General features: G+C 43.7%; 1 protein-coding gene across 5 annotated transcripts in view; it reads right to left on the bottom strand.

Moving 5' to 3' along the window:
* Nucleotides 1-15,071, bottom strand: part of TLK2 (tousled like kinase 2) — a 54,290-nt gene extending 39,219 nt beyond the window's left edge. For 2 of the 5 annotated variants that reach the window (XM_067540978.1, XM_067540982.1), the window contains exons 1-3: nt 14,535-15,071; nt 12,476-12,564; nt 1,962-2,033 (exon numbers count right to left, since the gene is read on the bottom strand). In XM_067540978.1, the coding sequence (XP_067397079.1) occupies nt 1,962-2,033; nt 12,476-12,556 (153 nt within the window). In that variant the 5' untranslated portion in view covers nt 12,557-12,564; nt 14,535-15,071. The remainder of the gene's footprint in view (nt 1-1,961; nt 2,034-12,475; nt 12,565-14,534) is intronic. The other 3 variants (XM_067540983.1, XM_067540984.1, XM_067540979.1) reach the window with 2 other exon arrangements.
* Nucleotides 15,072-15,607: the final 536 nt, after the last annotated feature.

Here is a 15,607-nt window from a genome sequence, read left to right as displayed (position 1 = left end):
AGCTTGGTGCTGTCTTGCATAAGTTATATGAAAAATCATTTGTTTGTTATGTGAAATGTTTCAGATGTAAAGCGTTCCTTCAGCAGGACTTCAAAATGAAGTGAGATACAAGGAAAGCAAAATTTGAAGTTCTACATATTGGGAAAAAACCTATCAAGGTTGCTACGAGAAAAATCTGGTGATTTCCATCACACACATTTTATCCCAAAGGGGCCCAAAATACTTTCCAAACTATAGCTTACACATATCACCTCAGCCACCACTGAAATAGGAGGAAAGCAACACGAGGAAACACCACACGAGGAAAGCAACAGTGCACACTGCACAACATCAAATGGTAGGGAAACCTTGGCCGAAACTTTTGTAGCAAACTGAAGATTCATGGTTAGAAACTGAGGTCTAAACTGCCCTGTATGTAGATGGCCACGCAGGAAATACAGAAACCAACTTGTCTATTTTGAAAAAATAAAGGAATGAAGCTGACACAGCCAGAAATTCATCCTAAGGTCTGAAGGAATAACATAACATGCCAGACCTGCAGTACTTAATAGAGATAAGGGTTGGTTTTTGGTTTTGTTTGGGGTGAGAGCGCGGAAGGGGTTATTTGGCGTTTTCTTCTTAAACGCACACAAAGAGTAGCTACTGTACCTATGCACCACATATATAATGATAGCATTAGTACATTAAACAGACCCTCGCTGAGAACACTTTGGATACCAGCCACTCTGTAGACACAATGTTGATAAAAGAAACTGACGACAACACAAAGTCAAAGGAATCATCACCCCACTGCTTTCAGAAGCATCCCTCATGCAACAGTGACTCCAAAGGCTCTGTAACAGTGTCAATAAGATTGCAATGGGAGACAACGTATTTTAGCTTTATTTTATCCTTAAATTAACAAAATCCAATTTTAAATAGTCATTCTTCTCTGCACAACAAGCAAGATATACAAGATCACCTATCCATTGCTAAAACACCACAGACTGAAAAGCAAAGAGTGGCAGAGAATTGGATCTCCTTAGTTAAACTAAGTCAAACTCTCTAGAAGTAGACTGTAAACCCTGGGCAAAACAAAAATATGTAGATACTTAATACTCATGATCTTCAAATAATTGAAGACCAATTCCTAACTTACTTACCTGCCAAGTCCAGAGCTCGAGATACTGTGTATTCCTACAGTACTGACTGCACCAGATACTTGATACCTGTACTGTAATGTATTAAAGGGGAAATATGATCCAAAACTCAGCACGTGGCTGGTAAGTGAAGTAGGAAGTTATCTCACTGCCAGTTTAAACAAACTATTTAAATTTAGATTCTGCATTACTAATTGGCAATCTTAATTTAAATTAAAAAGTAACTGCAGTTCAACTTGTTGTTTTAGCAGGTTTTTTGAGGTACTTAATTCAAATATAATGAAAGTAACCAAGGAGGAAGCCTATACTACTACACTACCTTATTTCCTTTTAATTCTGCGTGTCAGTTTATATAAATTCTTTTCTTGTACATAGTTCTAAAACTTCACGTGTACACAAAGTGTGGAGGAGGGTGGGTAAACACTTGGATTTTTCCAAGCAGACTCCCTTTTCTTTTGGTCTGCCACAAATTGCAACTGAAAACAGAAGCCAGGTACTAAAAAGCAATTGAGGGCCCGGTTTCACAAACCACTATTCTAACGGTAGTTTTACACTGCCACCACCCCCCGACTTTTAAAAAAAATAAAGAAAAGAAAAAAAAGCATCTGTTACGATGAGAAAACCTCAACTAGGTGAGTCTTGCAGGATGCTCTGAAGTCTGTATGACTTGGACCCAGTCTAGATTCTTCTAGTAACCTGTTCCACACAAAAGCCCTGAACTTGGAATGCTTTATCTCCAGCTCATACAATTCATTCTTGGCTTCGTTAGCCCAATCATGTTTAGCCTAAAACTGATGACTATTAGGGACAGTGGCTGCTTACCTCCAATTCTTTGTCGCTCAAAGAGCCCACGCTGCACAAGCTCTGATTGGAAGACTCGCTATTTAATGGACCCTAAAGGAGAGGGGGGGAAAAACAAAGACAAACAACTTAGAGAGAGTTTTCATATAAAGCAAGAAAGTTGTAGACATGTCCTAATTTCAGCTCATCCTTTGCAACAGTTTGCAAGGATATTTCCATACCCATTTGAAATATCACATTCGGACACCCAGGGTAACGTTAGGAAAGGTCTAAAACAATTGGTTTGTGAACGAAAACATTCTGAATTGCTGAAAAGCAATGCAAAGCAGCTCTTCCGGCAAGCATCTACTTGATCGGGGGCTAAGAATTTAAAGGTATTTTCCATTTGGCAAGCTGGCTATTACTGCTAACGTGTGTTAGTTGTACTTGTTGAGATTGCAGGGAACTTCTCTTGCTAGACTATCTGTCATCCTTGACTGACCCACAACTAGAGAAGTTTGCTCCCATCACAGCAAAAATTAAGTGTCAGAATGCAGACTTACAAAGCACCTAAAGATGCTGATAGTCACCTCGTGGGATTTGCAAAAGTACCTAAATAGATTTGTGGCCTACCTGCATCTGCAGGAGTCTAAATAGTACTTTTGTAAAATTGGTCCAAAGTCTGCACTAACGGAAACTGGAGTGCACCACGCAAACTCACTGCTGCAGTTTGGTGTTCTTGTGTGAGAATACCCTCCCACAGAATAATTAGTTTAAAACACATAGGCTAATTTGCCAAAGACATAAAAGCCAAGATTCACAGTTAATGATCCAAAATCTTTACTGAGGAGGGATAGGAGAAAACCACCCCTCCAATGGGTTTTTTGGTTTTGTTTTACTCCTTTCCACCCGCTACATTTTTCCTCATTGTAAAGGAGGTTGGTTACAACAACAAAGATTTGAGCTACAAGATGATTTTAAATTAGCAACTAGAAAGGGTAATGGACACCAAGCACATTTTCCAACAGGAACAGTTTAAAGGCAGCACTGTAGATTACAACCGTAACACCATCTCATGGCTCACTGAAAGAATAAGCCTCACTTTCTGGCCAAGAGAAACCTACTCCCTTGATGTATGCGCTATATCTGCTCTACTTGTGTTGAACCCAAAAAACAAGAACTTTGATACACCATCACAGAAGTTCTTTATTAAGCCAAGTTAATTCTCCATGAGTGAGAATTGCACTGAATAGAGACTGTGCTTGAAATAACAGCATGGCCAAGCCAGATTTGGGAGAAAACACTTCCCCCAACATTAGCTTTATATACAGAACATTCCAATAGTATCAGCACAACTATGTTTAAATAAAGTTAAGGTTGTGATACAATCCAGCCAGAACCAAAAAGTTCAAAGTAAGACCTAACTTCAGCTGTTGCAAATCTATAGTACAACTTGAATGTTATTTAAGCACTGATTTATTTATCCATTTGAGGGCATAAAGGAGGCATAATGAGTGTTCTGAAAAAAATCAGCTATCCTGGAGTAGTTTGAAAACTGTATTTAGGTTTTTTTTGAAATCCTTTCAATTTGGGAAAAGTTATTTTCTAGACCATATGTCAAGTTATAATCCCTTCACTTCCTCCCCAAAACCATTTATCAGCACAAAAATGGTTTTAAGCTAAAAATGCATTCCTCCCCGCCCCCCAACCACATGACAATTTAAAATCTAGCTGGTTTTAAAAATCTGTTCACAGTAAATTGTTTCTTGACAGAATCTTGTACTCCAATTACCAGCTGGATGCATTTAAAAAAAAAAATGACCAAGTGATAAACCCCTGACAACAGGGTTTAACAGAAGTGCCAGAGGATACAGACACTGCCTTCATGTGACTGGAATAAACTTAACAGATTTTAGGACAAGTGATGACAGAAGGTTAATTTCTTTGCCCATGTAAAAAAGATTGTTTCTACACTCCACAAATGATGCCCTCAACCAGCCTTCATTTCCTTTTATGAACCTGAACTTCAACAGTACACTCAACACATTCGCATCCGATATAATGTTACAGCTTCGCTTCCACATCTTAATAAAGTTTATTAGGTGCAAAAGTGTCTCAGATTAGTGTCCTGCCTCAGACTTATTAAGGGTCTCTAATATTATGAAGATGAAAGTGAAAGTTCTTCTCAACACTTTCTGCAATCTCACTGCTTCCATTTCACAGACAGACAGTAAGTGACAGAAACAGCTGCTCCTAAAATACCGCATTTGAGCTTGTGGGAGGACTGTGTTCAGGAGGATATTTCATTTGTTTAAGGAGGTCCTATATTTCATCCCACTCACCTGTATTCTAGAACAGCCCAGAGGGATAACATGAGGTAGCCAGTTTGCAGCCAGAAAAAGGTCTCTAGAAATGTCAGATGTGTATTTATCCTCAATGATGTACAGATCTAACCTATTCAATTTGACTTTAAAAGTTCTTTTCCTAGTTGCTCACCCTGAAAAACTCAACATGGAATCTGAAAGTCATGCAGTGTTCTTCTGACCTTTGATACCATCACCAGAAATAACTATTCTGCTTCTGAACATGGCTGGTCTAATTAAGGTCTAGGTTCAGCTATGGAAGACCAAGTTGGAGTTGAGTCTGCACTGCAAATCAACAAAACGATGGTCATTCAATGCTAATCAGATATTCTTGAAGGACAGAATTCAGAATACAAAGCTGAGTTTAGTTTTGCTTTACTTTCTTAAGAGGCTTCTCTCAAAGCAGTAATCCTCTTGGAAATCATAAGAGACAAATATCCTTACGCCTCCAACACCAATAGTATACAGGGAAGGAAAGAATGGACTACTTTTTTTCCATCCTATACCACGGCCAAAATCAAAGTATATCAGGGCTCCAGTTCTACATGAATAGCAAGATACTCTGCATTTAAAATGCAGCTCTAGAAGATGAACAACGATTAAAAGAGAACGAGATTGTGTATCGAAGCCGGTCTCTACAAAAGCATTTCTCAGTGAAACCCGGGCTCCTCCCATCCCCCTAGTGGTTTATACAGCACCTCTCATTTTAGGACCTCAAAGTACTTTGTAAAGCCTTACCCATAGTTTACAGACAAGGAACTGAAGTTAAATAACTGATTTATGTATCACAAGACAAGTCAACAGAGGTCTCTGGAATAAAACACAGGTTTCCTGACTCCTAGCGCTCCAACTATGACAGCACATTGTCTTTCCTGATCACTAGAATACACGCTAAACTGGATTGGTGAAGATTTCTGATGACCCAGTAAGCCTAAGGAACATAGTGAAGTTCTCAGCTAACTCTCTTCTCACAATGCTACTTGAGAAGGAAAGCAAACAGTTTTCTCAAGTCATCAAACCAGATGCACACTGATCTTCAAGGTGACCTGGTAAGTCAAGAGCCTAGCAAAACTACTTATAAGCAACACGTTTAAATAAAGTCAGTAAGAGTCTGTACATTTTGGATGGTCTTTTCCCCATTCTCCTGTAACTATATGTCATTCCAACTCCTGTACTCATTCCTGATTTTTCCTATTTAGCTGTATGTCTGATATAAGAATAAATGTACAGTACTTTATTTCCACTCATCTTGTGACCGTTTAAAATTAAAAGCTATACTAAAATTAGGGACAGAATGAATCTGAACAAGATACTAGATCTTTTCAAAGGGGGCAGGGAAACAACACTTGGCCTGGAGCATATGAAGCAAAATAAGAGTCTGGTGACAATGTATTGTATAGTCAATTAACCCTCAAGAAGAAACCTGCCAATTCCCTTACTGTCACTTTTGGGTCAGGAGAAGTTTGCCAAAGATCTTCTTTGTGACTAGGAAGTGCAACAGCACTGGCATTTTTGGCTGTGCTACAGCTGATTAACTTAAGAGTATTGTTTCAAGATAATACTCCACTGGAGAAGTTTTGCATTAAGCCTACTCATCTAGTGCAACTAGTGCAAGGAAATGGGGATCAGTTACCATCTTGAAGTATGGGCCATTTAAATAAAAAAAGGAGTTTTTGAAGGGCCTACTCAATAGCAAGGCAAGTCTCCATAATGGCGTTCATTGTTTCACTAGAAAGTAATTTCCTGCTGATATAAACCAACGTGTTCTTCACCACTTGTGATTCACCAGGCTGCTCCAAGACCCACATCTGAAGTGTCTGCGCACAGTACAATCTTCATATTGTAACTTAGCTGCGAAAGCACAACTGACCTGCAAGACTCTCCTTGAGGGTTTTAAAAGCTTGCTCACATTTGGCAACTAACACAAGCTTGTCAGTCATTTTCTTCTTTGTAAGAACCATGGGAAGGGTTGCAGTCAAACCATATTGGCTTACATTACAACAGAAGTAACCCGCAGTCCTTAGGAAAGCCCTCATCTGACACTATCTAGTAGAAGTGGACTAGCTTACAGCATCCACCTTGTCTGGCTTCGGCTTAAGTCTGACCATTCTCCAATATGAACTAAATGTATTACCTCAGCCACCCAAAGTGGACATCAAACCACAATTTGCAACACACGGTATGTGACCCTCCCACAACTGGGTTTAGAAAGTTCTCATCAATCTCGACCAAGTGAAGTAGCTCAAAGTTATTTGTACTATATTCACCATCTGCTTGAACGTAGTGGATGCATTCCTCATGTTGAAAGGTAACATGAATTCAAGTTGTCTAGAGGGAGTCACAAAGGCTGATTTTGTATAGCATCCTCTGCTAAACCCTCCTGTCAACTCAACTGCAGAAGCACACTTGATTAAACCAAACAAAGGTGATCCTTCCAGAGTGAACCAAGCCCATGTGACTTCCACATCTGCAAGTCAACAAGGAACTGAAGGGGCTATGTGATTTGATATCACAGTTTTAAATGCAAATAATTGATCCTTTCCAATTCCACCACAACATAGTTTCTCAACCTGTGGTACGTGTAACCCTGGGGGTACGTGAGACACAGGTAGGGGATACCTGGGGAAAAACAGAATGAAGGGGAGGTGGGTGGCAGCTGCCGACTTCTGGGGAAGCTGGGCGGCAACAGCCCGCTTCCCACCCGGTCCCAGCTCCCAAATGGGAGGCGTGTGGCAGCCCCCGACTTCTGGGGAAGCTGGGCTGCAACCGCCCACTTCCCGCCTTGTCACAGCTCCCAGCTGGGAAGTGAGCAGCAGCCCCCTGCTTCCCACCTGGTCACATCTCCCAGCTAGGAGGCAGGTGGCAGCCGCTAGCTTCTGGGGGAGGTGAGCAGCAGCCCCCCGCTTTCTGCTGGGTCCCAGCTCCGAGGTGGGAGCCCGATGGCAGCCTCCTGCATCTCGTGAGCCAGCCTCGCAGCTGGGTGGCAGCCACCCACGCCCTAGCTCCAAGCCAAGGGACAGCCTCCAGCACCCTGACTTGAAGACAGGCAGCAGCTGCCTACCCACATCCCTGGTCCCAGCCTCCTCTGCCCCAGCTCGGATGGGGTGGCACCCCACCTCCCTGGCTCAAAGCCCAGTGCCCAGAAAACTAAGACAGCCCCAGATTTCACCAGTTACCCTCTTTTCCTGTTTCTCTCTCTCACTCTCCTTCTCTCTTTCTCTCTCATCCCTTCCTCCTCTCAAATCTATGCCATAAAATTTGGTGTGGTGCTTTATATTCCCCAGCATTGGCATGCCGCTCAAAGCCTCCTAGCTTTGGCCAACATCACCTCTAGCCCAGGTACATGAGTTACACACCCCTGGTATAAAGGTGGTAACCCTACCCACACTAGATCTGACATCTGTCATATCAGGGCCTTATATCAGCCCTTCTTCCAACATATGGCTCACATTAGTCTGTAAATATAAAATCCTGTGGAAAATTGAGTGTTGGGGTACTTATTAAAATTTTCAGAAGTTAGGGAGTACTTGCTACTTAAAAGGTTGAGAAACACTCACCACAAGTTAGGGCTGGCTTACACAAATTTGCACCAAGATAACTAAAAGGTGTGAATTACAGCTGATCTAGCTACTTTTGTGCTAGGTAGCAAGTAGGCCAGCCCTAAGATGAAACATGTTTCACAAATATTATTCCTTACTTCATGCTTTGTTTACCTTGATATAATATAATATATTTTAAAAACAAAGACATCCTTCACACACAAGTGATATTTGAAACTTTTGCAATGCTGGTTAAAACTGGACCTTTCCAAATATCTAGTTAAAAAAATGAATACGCTGCCAACAAAGTTTCCACAGGTCACCTCTGCTGAGTTTGATAAGTAGGTAAGTTTACAACTTTGACTCACTTTTCAACAGTTGCCTGGTTTTCAATGGGAGTCTCTCAGGCTTGGTCTACACTCGAAAATTCTATTAGCATAGCTACATTGGTGAGGGTGTGATAAAACCACCCAACTGACACAGTTATGCTGACGTAACCTTCAGTGTAGATGCAACTATGTTGACCAAAGGGTGCTTCCCACAACGCAACTAATGCTGTTCAGGAACTTGATGTTCCTACACTTACAGAAAAATCTCAGTACAGTCTCCATAGCATAGATACATGCTAATGTTTTGTGCACTTCTACGGCAGCTTCCTTCCACAAATTTCAAAGTGCTTTACAAGCGCGGATGAATTAATGCTTTACTACCTCCCAACAAGAAAGATAGTATTTCCATTTTATATATGGGGAAACTGAGGTAGAGAGAGGTCAAGTGACATACCTAAAGATCACACTGAGTCAGTGTCAGAGCTGGAAGCAGAACCTAGATATGACTTCCATTTCTGTGCTTTAGTAGCTACACATGCTTCCTCTTATCACATTATTTATTTCAAATGCATCCACATAATTATCAAGTCTTCGGGAGAAAAAGTATCCTGGGCACTTCCTTTGCTAGCTGATAAATCAATTTATGCACCTCAGAACTCCTACTCTGCTGCTCTATGAATGTTTGCATTAAATCCATGTTAGGTAACTTTTTGGGACAGCACTATTTCCTTCTGAGGAAAAAATATCGTCACTAAACTCTCAGTTCTCAACTTGGTAACTCTGCAGCTAAAACAGAGAAGTCTAGTCGCTAAGCTTATTTTGGTGATAAAAGGATACCCAATTCTGGATAGACACAGGGATCACAAAGCAAAAACACATTGCAAAATATTAGTTTTTATGGAAACAATATACTTTTTTTGGATCTAGATATCCTGCAATACAAACACTGTTCAGGCTATATTTGTTTCCAGGAACCTCTTTATTGTATCCTACATGCAAATTCAGAGATAGCAGTGACAGACAGAAACGAATGCTTCTTGAGTTCTAGTGTACACATCTGGACCTAAATAATTACTATAACCAAATAAACACGATCAATGCTGTCTTGAAGTATTGCAGATTTATCTTAAAATTTAATTTTTCCCCCCTCTAACAGTGATTGAATCAGCACAGCTGCAACAAAGTAAACCGGGACACGTAAAGTTCGGGGACTTTGGTTCTTAATAGCAGGCTGATGGACAATAGTTATGTTACAGTAATGATGCATCCTGATTAAGCCTGAATGGTGGAGGCAGGAGTGTATGTGCACCTTTCACCTCCGACTAGCTATCCCACTTCATATCTGGTATGAATCCTTTGAAATGGTACAAATCCTTTGGAACTATCTCACTTTGTATCTTAGCCAGCAGCGAGATAGAGGAAGGGAAGGCAGAAGAGAAGGCGTACAAAACTAAGCATCATCCACAGGAATTCAAACTACAGCTTGTCTTCAACACTTACTGACCCAAAGGGGGAAACAGAGATTTAGTTAGAAGGATGCTTCACAATTGAAATTAGCTTAGATTTCATTCAGCAAATGAACAGTTATGGGAGCTATTAAATAAGTAGCCAAGTACCAGCTCATGTCAGGTATTCATAAAGCAAGACTTTCCTGAATTAACATAGGCATGAATTTGGCAAAGGAATACATTTAAACTGTTGGATACCTAGTATCGCCATACAAGTCACCACTGCCTTGAAGATGGCTAGCTACATGGTGGTTTCATGTAGATGGAGTTCCATCAACTGCCTAGAAACACTGCTTTCTTACTCCCGTGATTTCAGTTATTTCAAGAGTTTCTAAAAAAGCATGTCCATCTATTTTGAGGCTAAGAAAATTCAGTGTGGGTCCACACCTGTTTTCAGGTAGAAACACTCTTACGGTTTTATTTTCCCAGGTATTCAAGTGAACAAAAGTTAAAGAACTATATATATTGTAATTAGTAGTAAGAAAACAAATTAGTCTTTGTTTATTCTCCACAGGCCTGATTTGTACTTTATGTTTATGAATAAATACCAAGCAATGTGCCAAATTAATAAAAGGCAGGAAGTTCTATGCTACAGCTGCCTAGCTTACTCACCCAGTAGGAAAGCATCTGAAACGACATTTACTTTTTTCCCTTTATGTAACAAACAGTAATAGAATACCTTACATCCTAAAAGACCAGTGCCAATCCCACTAGATGGCACTAACTCATTTGAAGTAGCTTTCCTTGCACACCCAACTGGAGAGCTGAAATCTTCCTTAAGTCTTTTAAAAACCATATCATGGTTTCCAAACATGCTCACTTTGAAACACAGATATAGATGCTAGTGCTGAGTGCAATGAGCAGAGATTTTAAGAAAGCATTGGCCCAGCAGGACATTAATGTTACACCCACAGACTGTGGTAGTACAGTAGAAACTTGCTTATTCACACAAATGACAGAGATCCACTGCAGATTAATGAGTAAGAGGATGAAGATAAGGATATTAACTCCACCACAAGATGTACTCTCCATTTATTTTAACAAGTGTAATATAGTTGTAATTGGCAATACCATATTTTATACCAGACAGCAAATTTACTACAGTACATTCTGCCTCTGCTGTGAAGTCAGAAACAATGAGAGACTGATGTTCTCTTTAGGTAGATCATCAAGTTATGGTTCAATGACATGAGAATTCGTAAGGTGGCTTTCAATATTAACCTGAACAGTGGAAAGGCATTTTCCTCCCAATTGTATGACCTCATGCAGTTTTGTAGTTACAATTTCCTAGATCTGCTTTAAGTTATTTCTTTATAAGAAGTGGTTTCCTAAGTTAATACTCTGCACTGTATAATACAAAGAGAACGGGGCCCTGCCCTCAAAAAGCCTACAATCCAAAGGCATGTCTACACTAGAAATTTATACCGCTTTAACTATATCTGTATAGTTGAAGAGGTCCAACACCCTATTACCACCACTCAAGTGTGGGCCCAGTTATATCAGTATAGCTTGCCCCATACAAGGAGAATAACTATACCAAATACACGTCATCTTCATACCAGAAAAACTGCATCCCACTAGGTCTTTTACCTATTATAACTATTTTGGTTAAAAAACAAAAGTCACATACTTAATTGAATGTTGTAACAGTGAAACTTTTAAGTTTGGACTAGGCCTTAATAAGCTTCCTTTAAGTTGCAAACTGTTTACATATTGATCCACTACCAGGTCTTCATAATACAACTGCTGCACAAAGTTGTTCAGAAACAAAATATAAACTTGGATATAACCATTCCAAGCTTTGATTGTATTTATTTTGTACTTTTCATAAGAGAAAGATAACAGCTACCAAGTTCCCTCTTCCAAATATGATTCTAACAGGTGGCTGAACCTTTTATAGCAACAGGTTATCTAGTTATATTTAACTTTAGCTTGATATGGTCTGAAACTCAGTGTCTTTAAAGTGTGCAAACTGGCATGTTATCACTGTTCCACATCTTAAGAACTGAAGAGACCCTACTACCTACATCTGGAAGAAATGAAGAGACCCTACTACCAAAGCTATAGCGCTATACACACACACAACATCTTGAGATCAAATCCAATACTGGTATTTCAAACAAAAGGATGAGTATCACACAACTTATTACTGAATGCCTTACTCAAGAAATGTAACTACTGATCAGATAAAGTCAAACATTAAGACCAGGGTAGAATTTTGCTAGCAGGTTGTGAACACAAAAGCATGTAAGCTTACCTCCAAATAAGCAAATTGTAATTGAATATTACTGAGCTCACACAATTCCACCAAGTTGTTCTCAAAGAAGAATTGAATGAACAAGCTCCTGATGGCCTTAAGCCTGATTACATGTTGTATGTAAGTTCATCATAACTATGTCCACCTAAGTTATTCATATTAGGCTCCCAAATAAACCCTTTGAGATAGGAAAAGTATGCTACACTACCTCTTCCAAAAGAAGTGATGGTGTGGTGCATGGCTTTTTTTAATACTGAAAAAAAATGGAGCAAACCTTAAAAACTAACTCTTCGTTACCAAACACACACACACACACACACACACACACACACACTCTGTGGTGTCTATGCACAAAGAGGCAAACACCTCACACTATTTTTCATATTGCACATTCCTCTTTACACACACTTCAAAGTTAGTTAGTTAGTGGACAAAGCGAAATCATCAATGAACAGCTTTCCCCTAGTGACACAGCACTATTTATGTAAAAAAAAAAAAAAAAAAGTGGTGTGTAAGACAGGTCAGGATTTGTGTCTGTTATCACAGGTACTTTTACTCACTTTGGCAACGCCTACTCCGGTGAACCTGGCCTCCAACAGTTCCTGCCGTCGTGGGTCCAGGCTATGCAACTCTTCCATCATTTCTGCTGCTATGGGAGAAAAACATGCTGTATTATGCAATGCAAGGAAAAGGGAAAGAACATATTTTCTGTGGCACTGATAATGCTCAAATATAGTTGTAGTATCAAATGACTGTATACAAAAAAATTTCTGTCATGCAATACAGATTCAAGATCGTCAAAGTAAAATATGATTTGCCCCCAAGTTATTATTTTCATAAGTGCCTGTCCTGGAGAGTTCCATCTTTTGACAGTATTACCAGCTATTGGAAATTTCTTAATTTGAACAACCCCAGATCTATTGCTAACAATGATGCCACCTTCTCCCATTGGGAATTTTGTTATATTTGTTGCAGGGGAAACAGAGAAGTGGGGGTTTATGGCTGAAGTCTTTAGAGTTTTCCGACTATTGTATGGCTAAAACACTCTTCAACCCATAATTTTCTATTTTTGCCACTCCCGGAAGCACTAGATTACCCAAACTCCATACAACTGCCTTTTTGCTTTTGCAACAAAAATCTCAGACACAAAACCTGGGTTCTTCCAGGAAAGGAATGGGAGGGAGAGAATGACACTTTTTTAAACCTCTCCCTTTACTGAGCAATGTACCAGATACTTCCAGCATGCAAGTTCCTCCAATGTAGCTGGATGAATCTGGGTACTTCCAGGTGACCCATAACTGGTGCCATTATATGAAAGGTTTAAAAAAATACATCCTGGGTAGTTTGGATTAATTCCTGAAATGTACAATTTGATAGTTCATTGAAAAAAAAGGGGAGGAATTGCAGAATGTATTAGAACTGAGATTCACATCTTCCCAACTGCATTTTGAGCAATTTCATAATTTCCAGAAATATCTGTTCCAGTTTCATTTCTCTGAATGAGAAAAAGACAGGGGGGAAAAGAGAGAATACATTTGCTGTATAAAAATCATATGCTACAAGGAAAGTTCTTGAAGGGCAGCAAAGGCCGTCTAGAAAAGCCACCACACAACTGTTCCTTTTATTTACTGTCCATTTTGTCCCCATAATCTCATTTCCTCTAAATGCTGCAGATCTCAGTTCCAAGGTGCTGAGTGAATCCATTTGGGGGCATTTACATGCACATTCTCGGATTCCTAACAAGCCATAAAACCCCTAACAAATTGAGACATCTAATTAATAAAATGCTCTCGTCCCCATTTAAGGAAGCTGTCAGGGGTCTCTTTTCATTTGGAAATTAGAAACGCTATAGATGGGAGAAGCGGGATGAAAGTGAAGCCCACAAACATGCAGATGCCTAAATCAGGGTGTGGAGGGGCATAGTGACCATCTGGACAGGGGTCCCGGCCCTAGAGTGACAACAGGCTGGGATATCGGGGTACTGAAGATTACAGGGGTTTTACACCACAGGTTTACCTGCCTCCCAGGTTCGGGGGTGCCCGGGGGGGGAGAGCTGCTGGCAGCCCAGCCTCCCAGCCTCTCCCAGGAGCTGGGGGGTCTCTGCCTGACATGAGGGACCACGTTTTCACAGGGATGATTTTAGCCGCCCCCCACCCCAAACCAAGCCCAAGGTCCCAGCTGCTGCGGCGGCGGCTCCTGCACCTCCTGGCCTCCCTCCTCCCTCCCACCCGAGGCAGCCACCACCTCAACTGCCAGGCCGGGGATCCACAGGCCGTGCCCGGCCCCGCCTCTCCCTCGGCCCCGCACTCGTCCCCCCCACCAGCCCTGAGTCACCCCCCAGGGCAGCGGGGCCAGGCGGGGGCCCCCGGGCCGGGCCCTTCTCCCCCCTCAGCGCCCTAGCAACCCCCGGGGCCCAGGCCGCTCCCCGCGGCGCAGGCCTCGGCTCGCCCGCCCTCAGGCCACGCTGACCCCGGCTCCCCCGGGGCAGGGCGCTTCGGGCGGGGGGGGGGGGGGGGGGCGGCCCCCCCCCCCCCCCCCCCCACCGCCCCCCCCCCCCCCCCCCCCCCCGCGCCCCGACCTCCCCCCGGGGGCTCAGCCCCCCCCCCCCGCGGCTCTCACCTGGCGCTGCTGCCCCGCCGCTCCGCTCCCCTCCGGCCCGGCCCGGCCGCTCCCCGGGCCCCGCTCGGATCCCGCCGCCGCGGGCAGGAGGAGGAGGGCGGAGGGAACCTGCTGCGGCCGCCCGGGCGGGAGGGGGGGAGGCCAGGGGCGGCTCCGCGGCCTCTCCTGAGCCGGGCGCCCCGCCGCTGTGGGCAGCGGGCTCCACGCGAGCTCGGCGGCGGCGGCTCCCAGGGAGGGGAGCGGAGCGAGCCCCGCGCCGGAGGAGGCCGCGGATCCCCGGCCTCGCGTAAGCTCCCCACCCGGCCTAGGTGCGTGAGGACCAGGGGAGGGGGGCGGCGGCGGCCTCGGAGGACAAAGGCCCCGGGGAAGGGGGGGGGGGGCGCGGCGGCTCCGGCGAACCGCAGGTGGGGGGGAGGGGGCACGAGAATCCGGGGCACCCCCCTCCCTGCCCGGTCAGCCCGACTAGTCGGCGATTAGTGGGGGTGGGGCGGGTGTCGGTGCGGCCGGGGTCCGCCCCCCTGGTCCGGCTCGGCCCGGCCCGGTAGGGATCGATTATTGGTGCAAAGACACACTAGTGAAAGCGCGTGTTCTCTCGCGAGATTTGCACGGCTGGGGTGGGGGGGAGGGGAGGTCAGTGCTGGGAGGGGGGAGGGGAGGTCACTGTAGGGAGGGGCTAGTGCATGGGGTGGAGGGTGAATGCGGGAAGGGGGTGGGGCTAAGGGGAGGTCAGTGCTGGGAGGGGCCAGTGCGGGGGGGTGCGGGGGAGGCAGGGGTGTGTGCAGGTGGGGAGGAGTGTGCAGGGAGTGGGGGGGGGGGATGGGGGCATCTGATAGGAGAAGTGGGGTCAAGTGTAAGAGGGAGGGGCGAGATCATGGAGGAGGGGCTCTGTAGGTGAGAGGTTAGCGAGTGCCTGTCTGTCTGTCTGTCTGCCCCCCAAGTGAAAGGAAGGAGCTAGCATGTGGGCTGGGGGTGCCTGTGCACGTGCCTGGGGTCATGTAGCGAGCAGGGGGCTGGAGCCTGGGGGTCAGCAGAGTTGGATGAGTGCGCAAGGGAGGGGATTGGTGGAGATTTAT

Source organism: Emydura macquarii, unplaced genomic scaffold (genome assembly GCF_026122565.2).
Source record: "Emydura macquarii macquarii isolate MOO-44397 ecotype Brisbane River unplaced genomic scaffold, CSIRO-AGI_Emac_v2 contig_629, whole genome shotgun sequence".
NCBI lineage: Eukaryota > Metazoa > Chordata > Testudines > Chelidae > Emydura > Emydura macquarii.
This window is presented reverse-complemented; position numbering and strand designations above follow the sequence as displayed.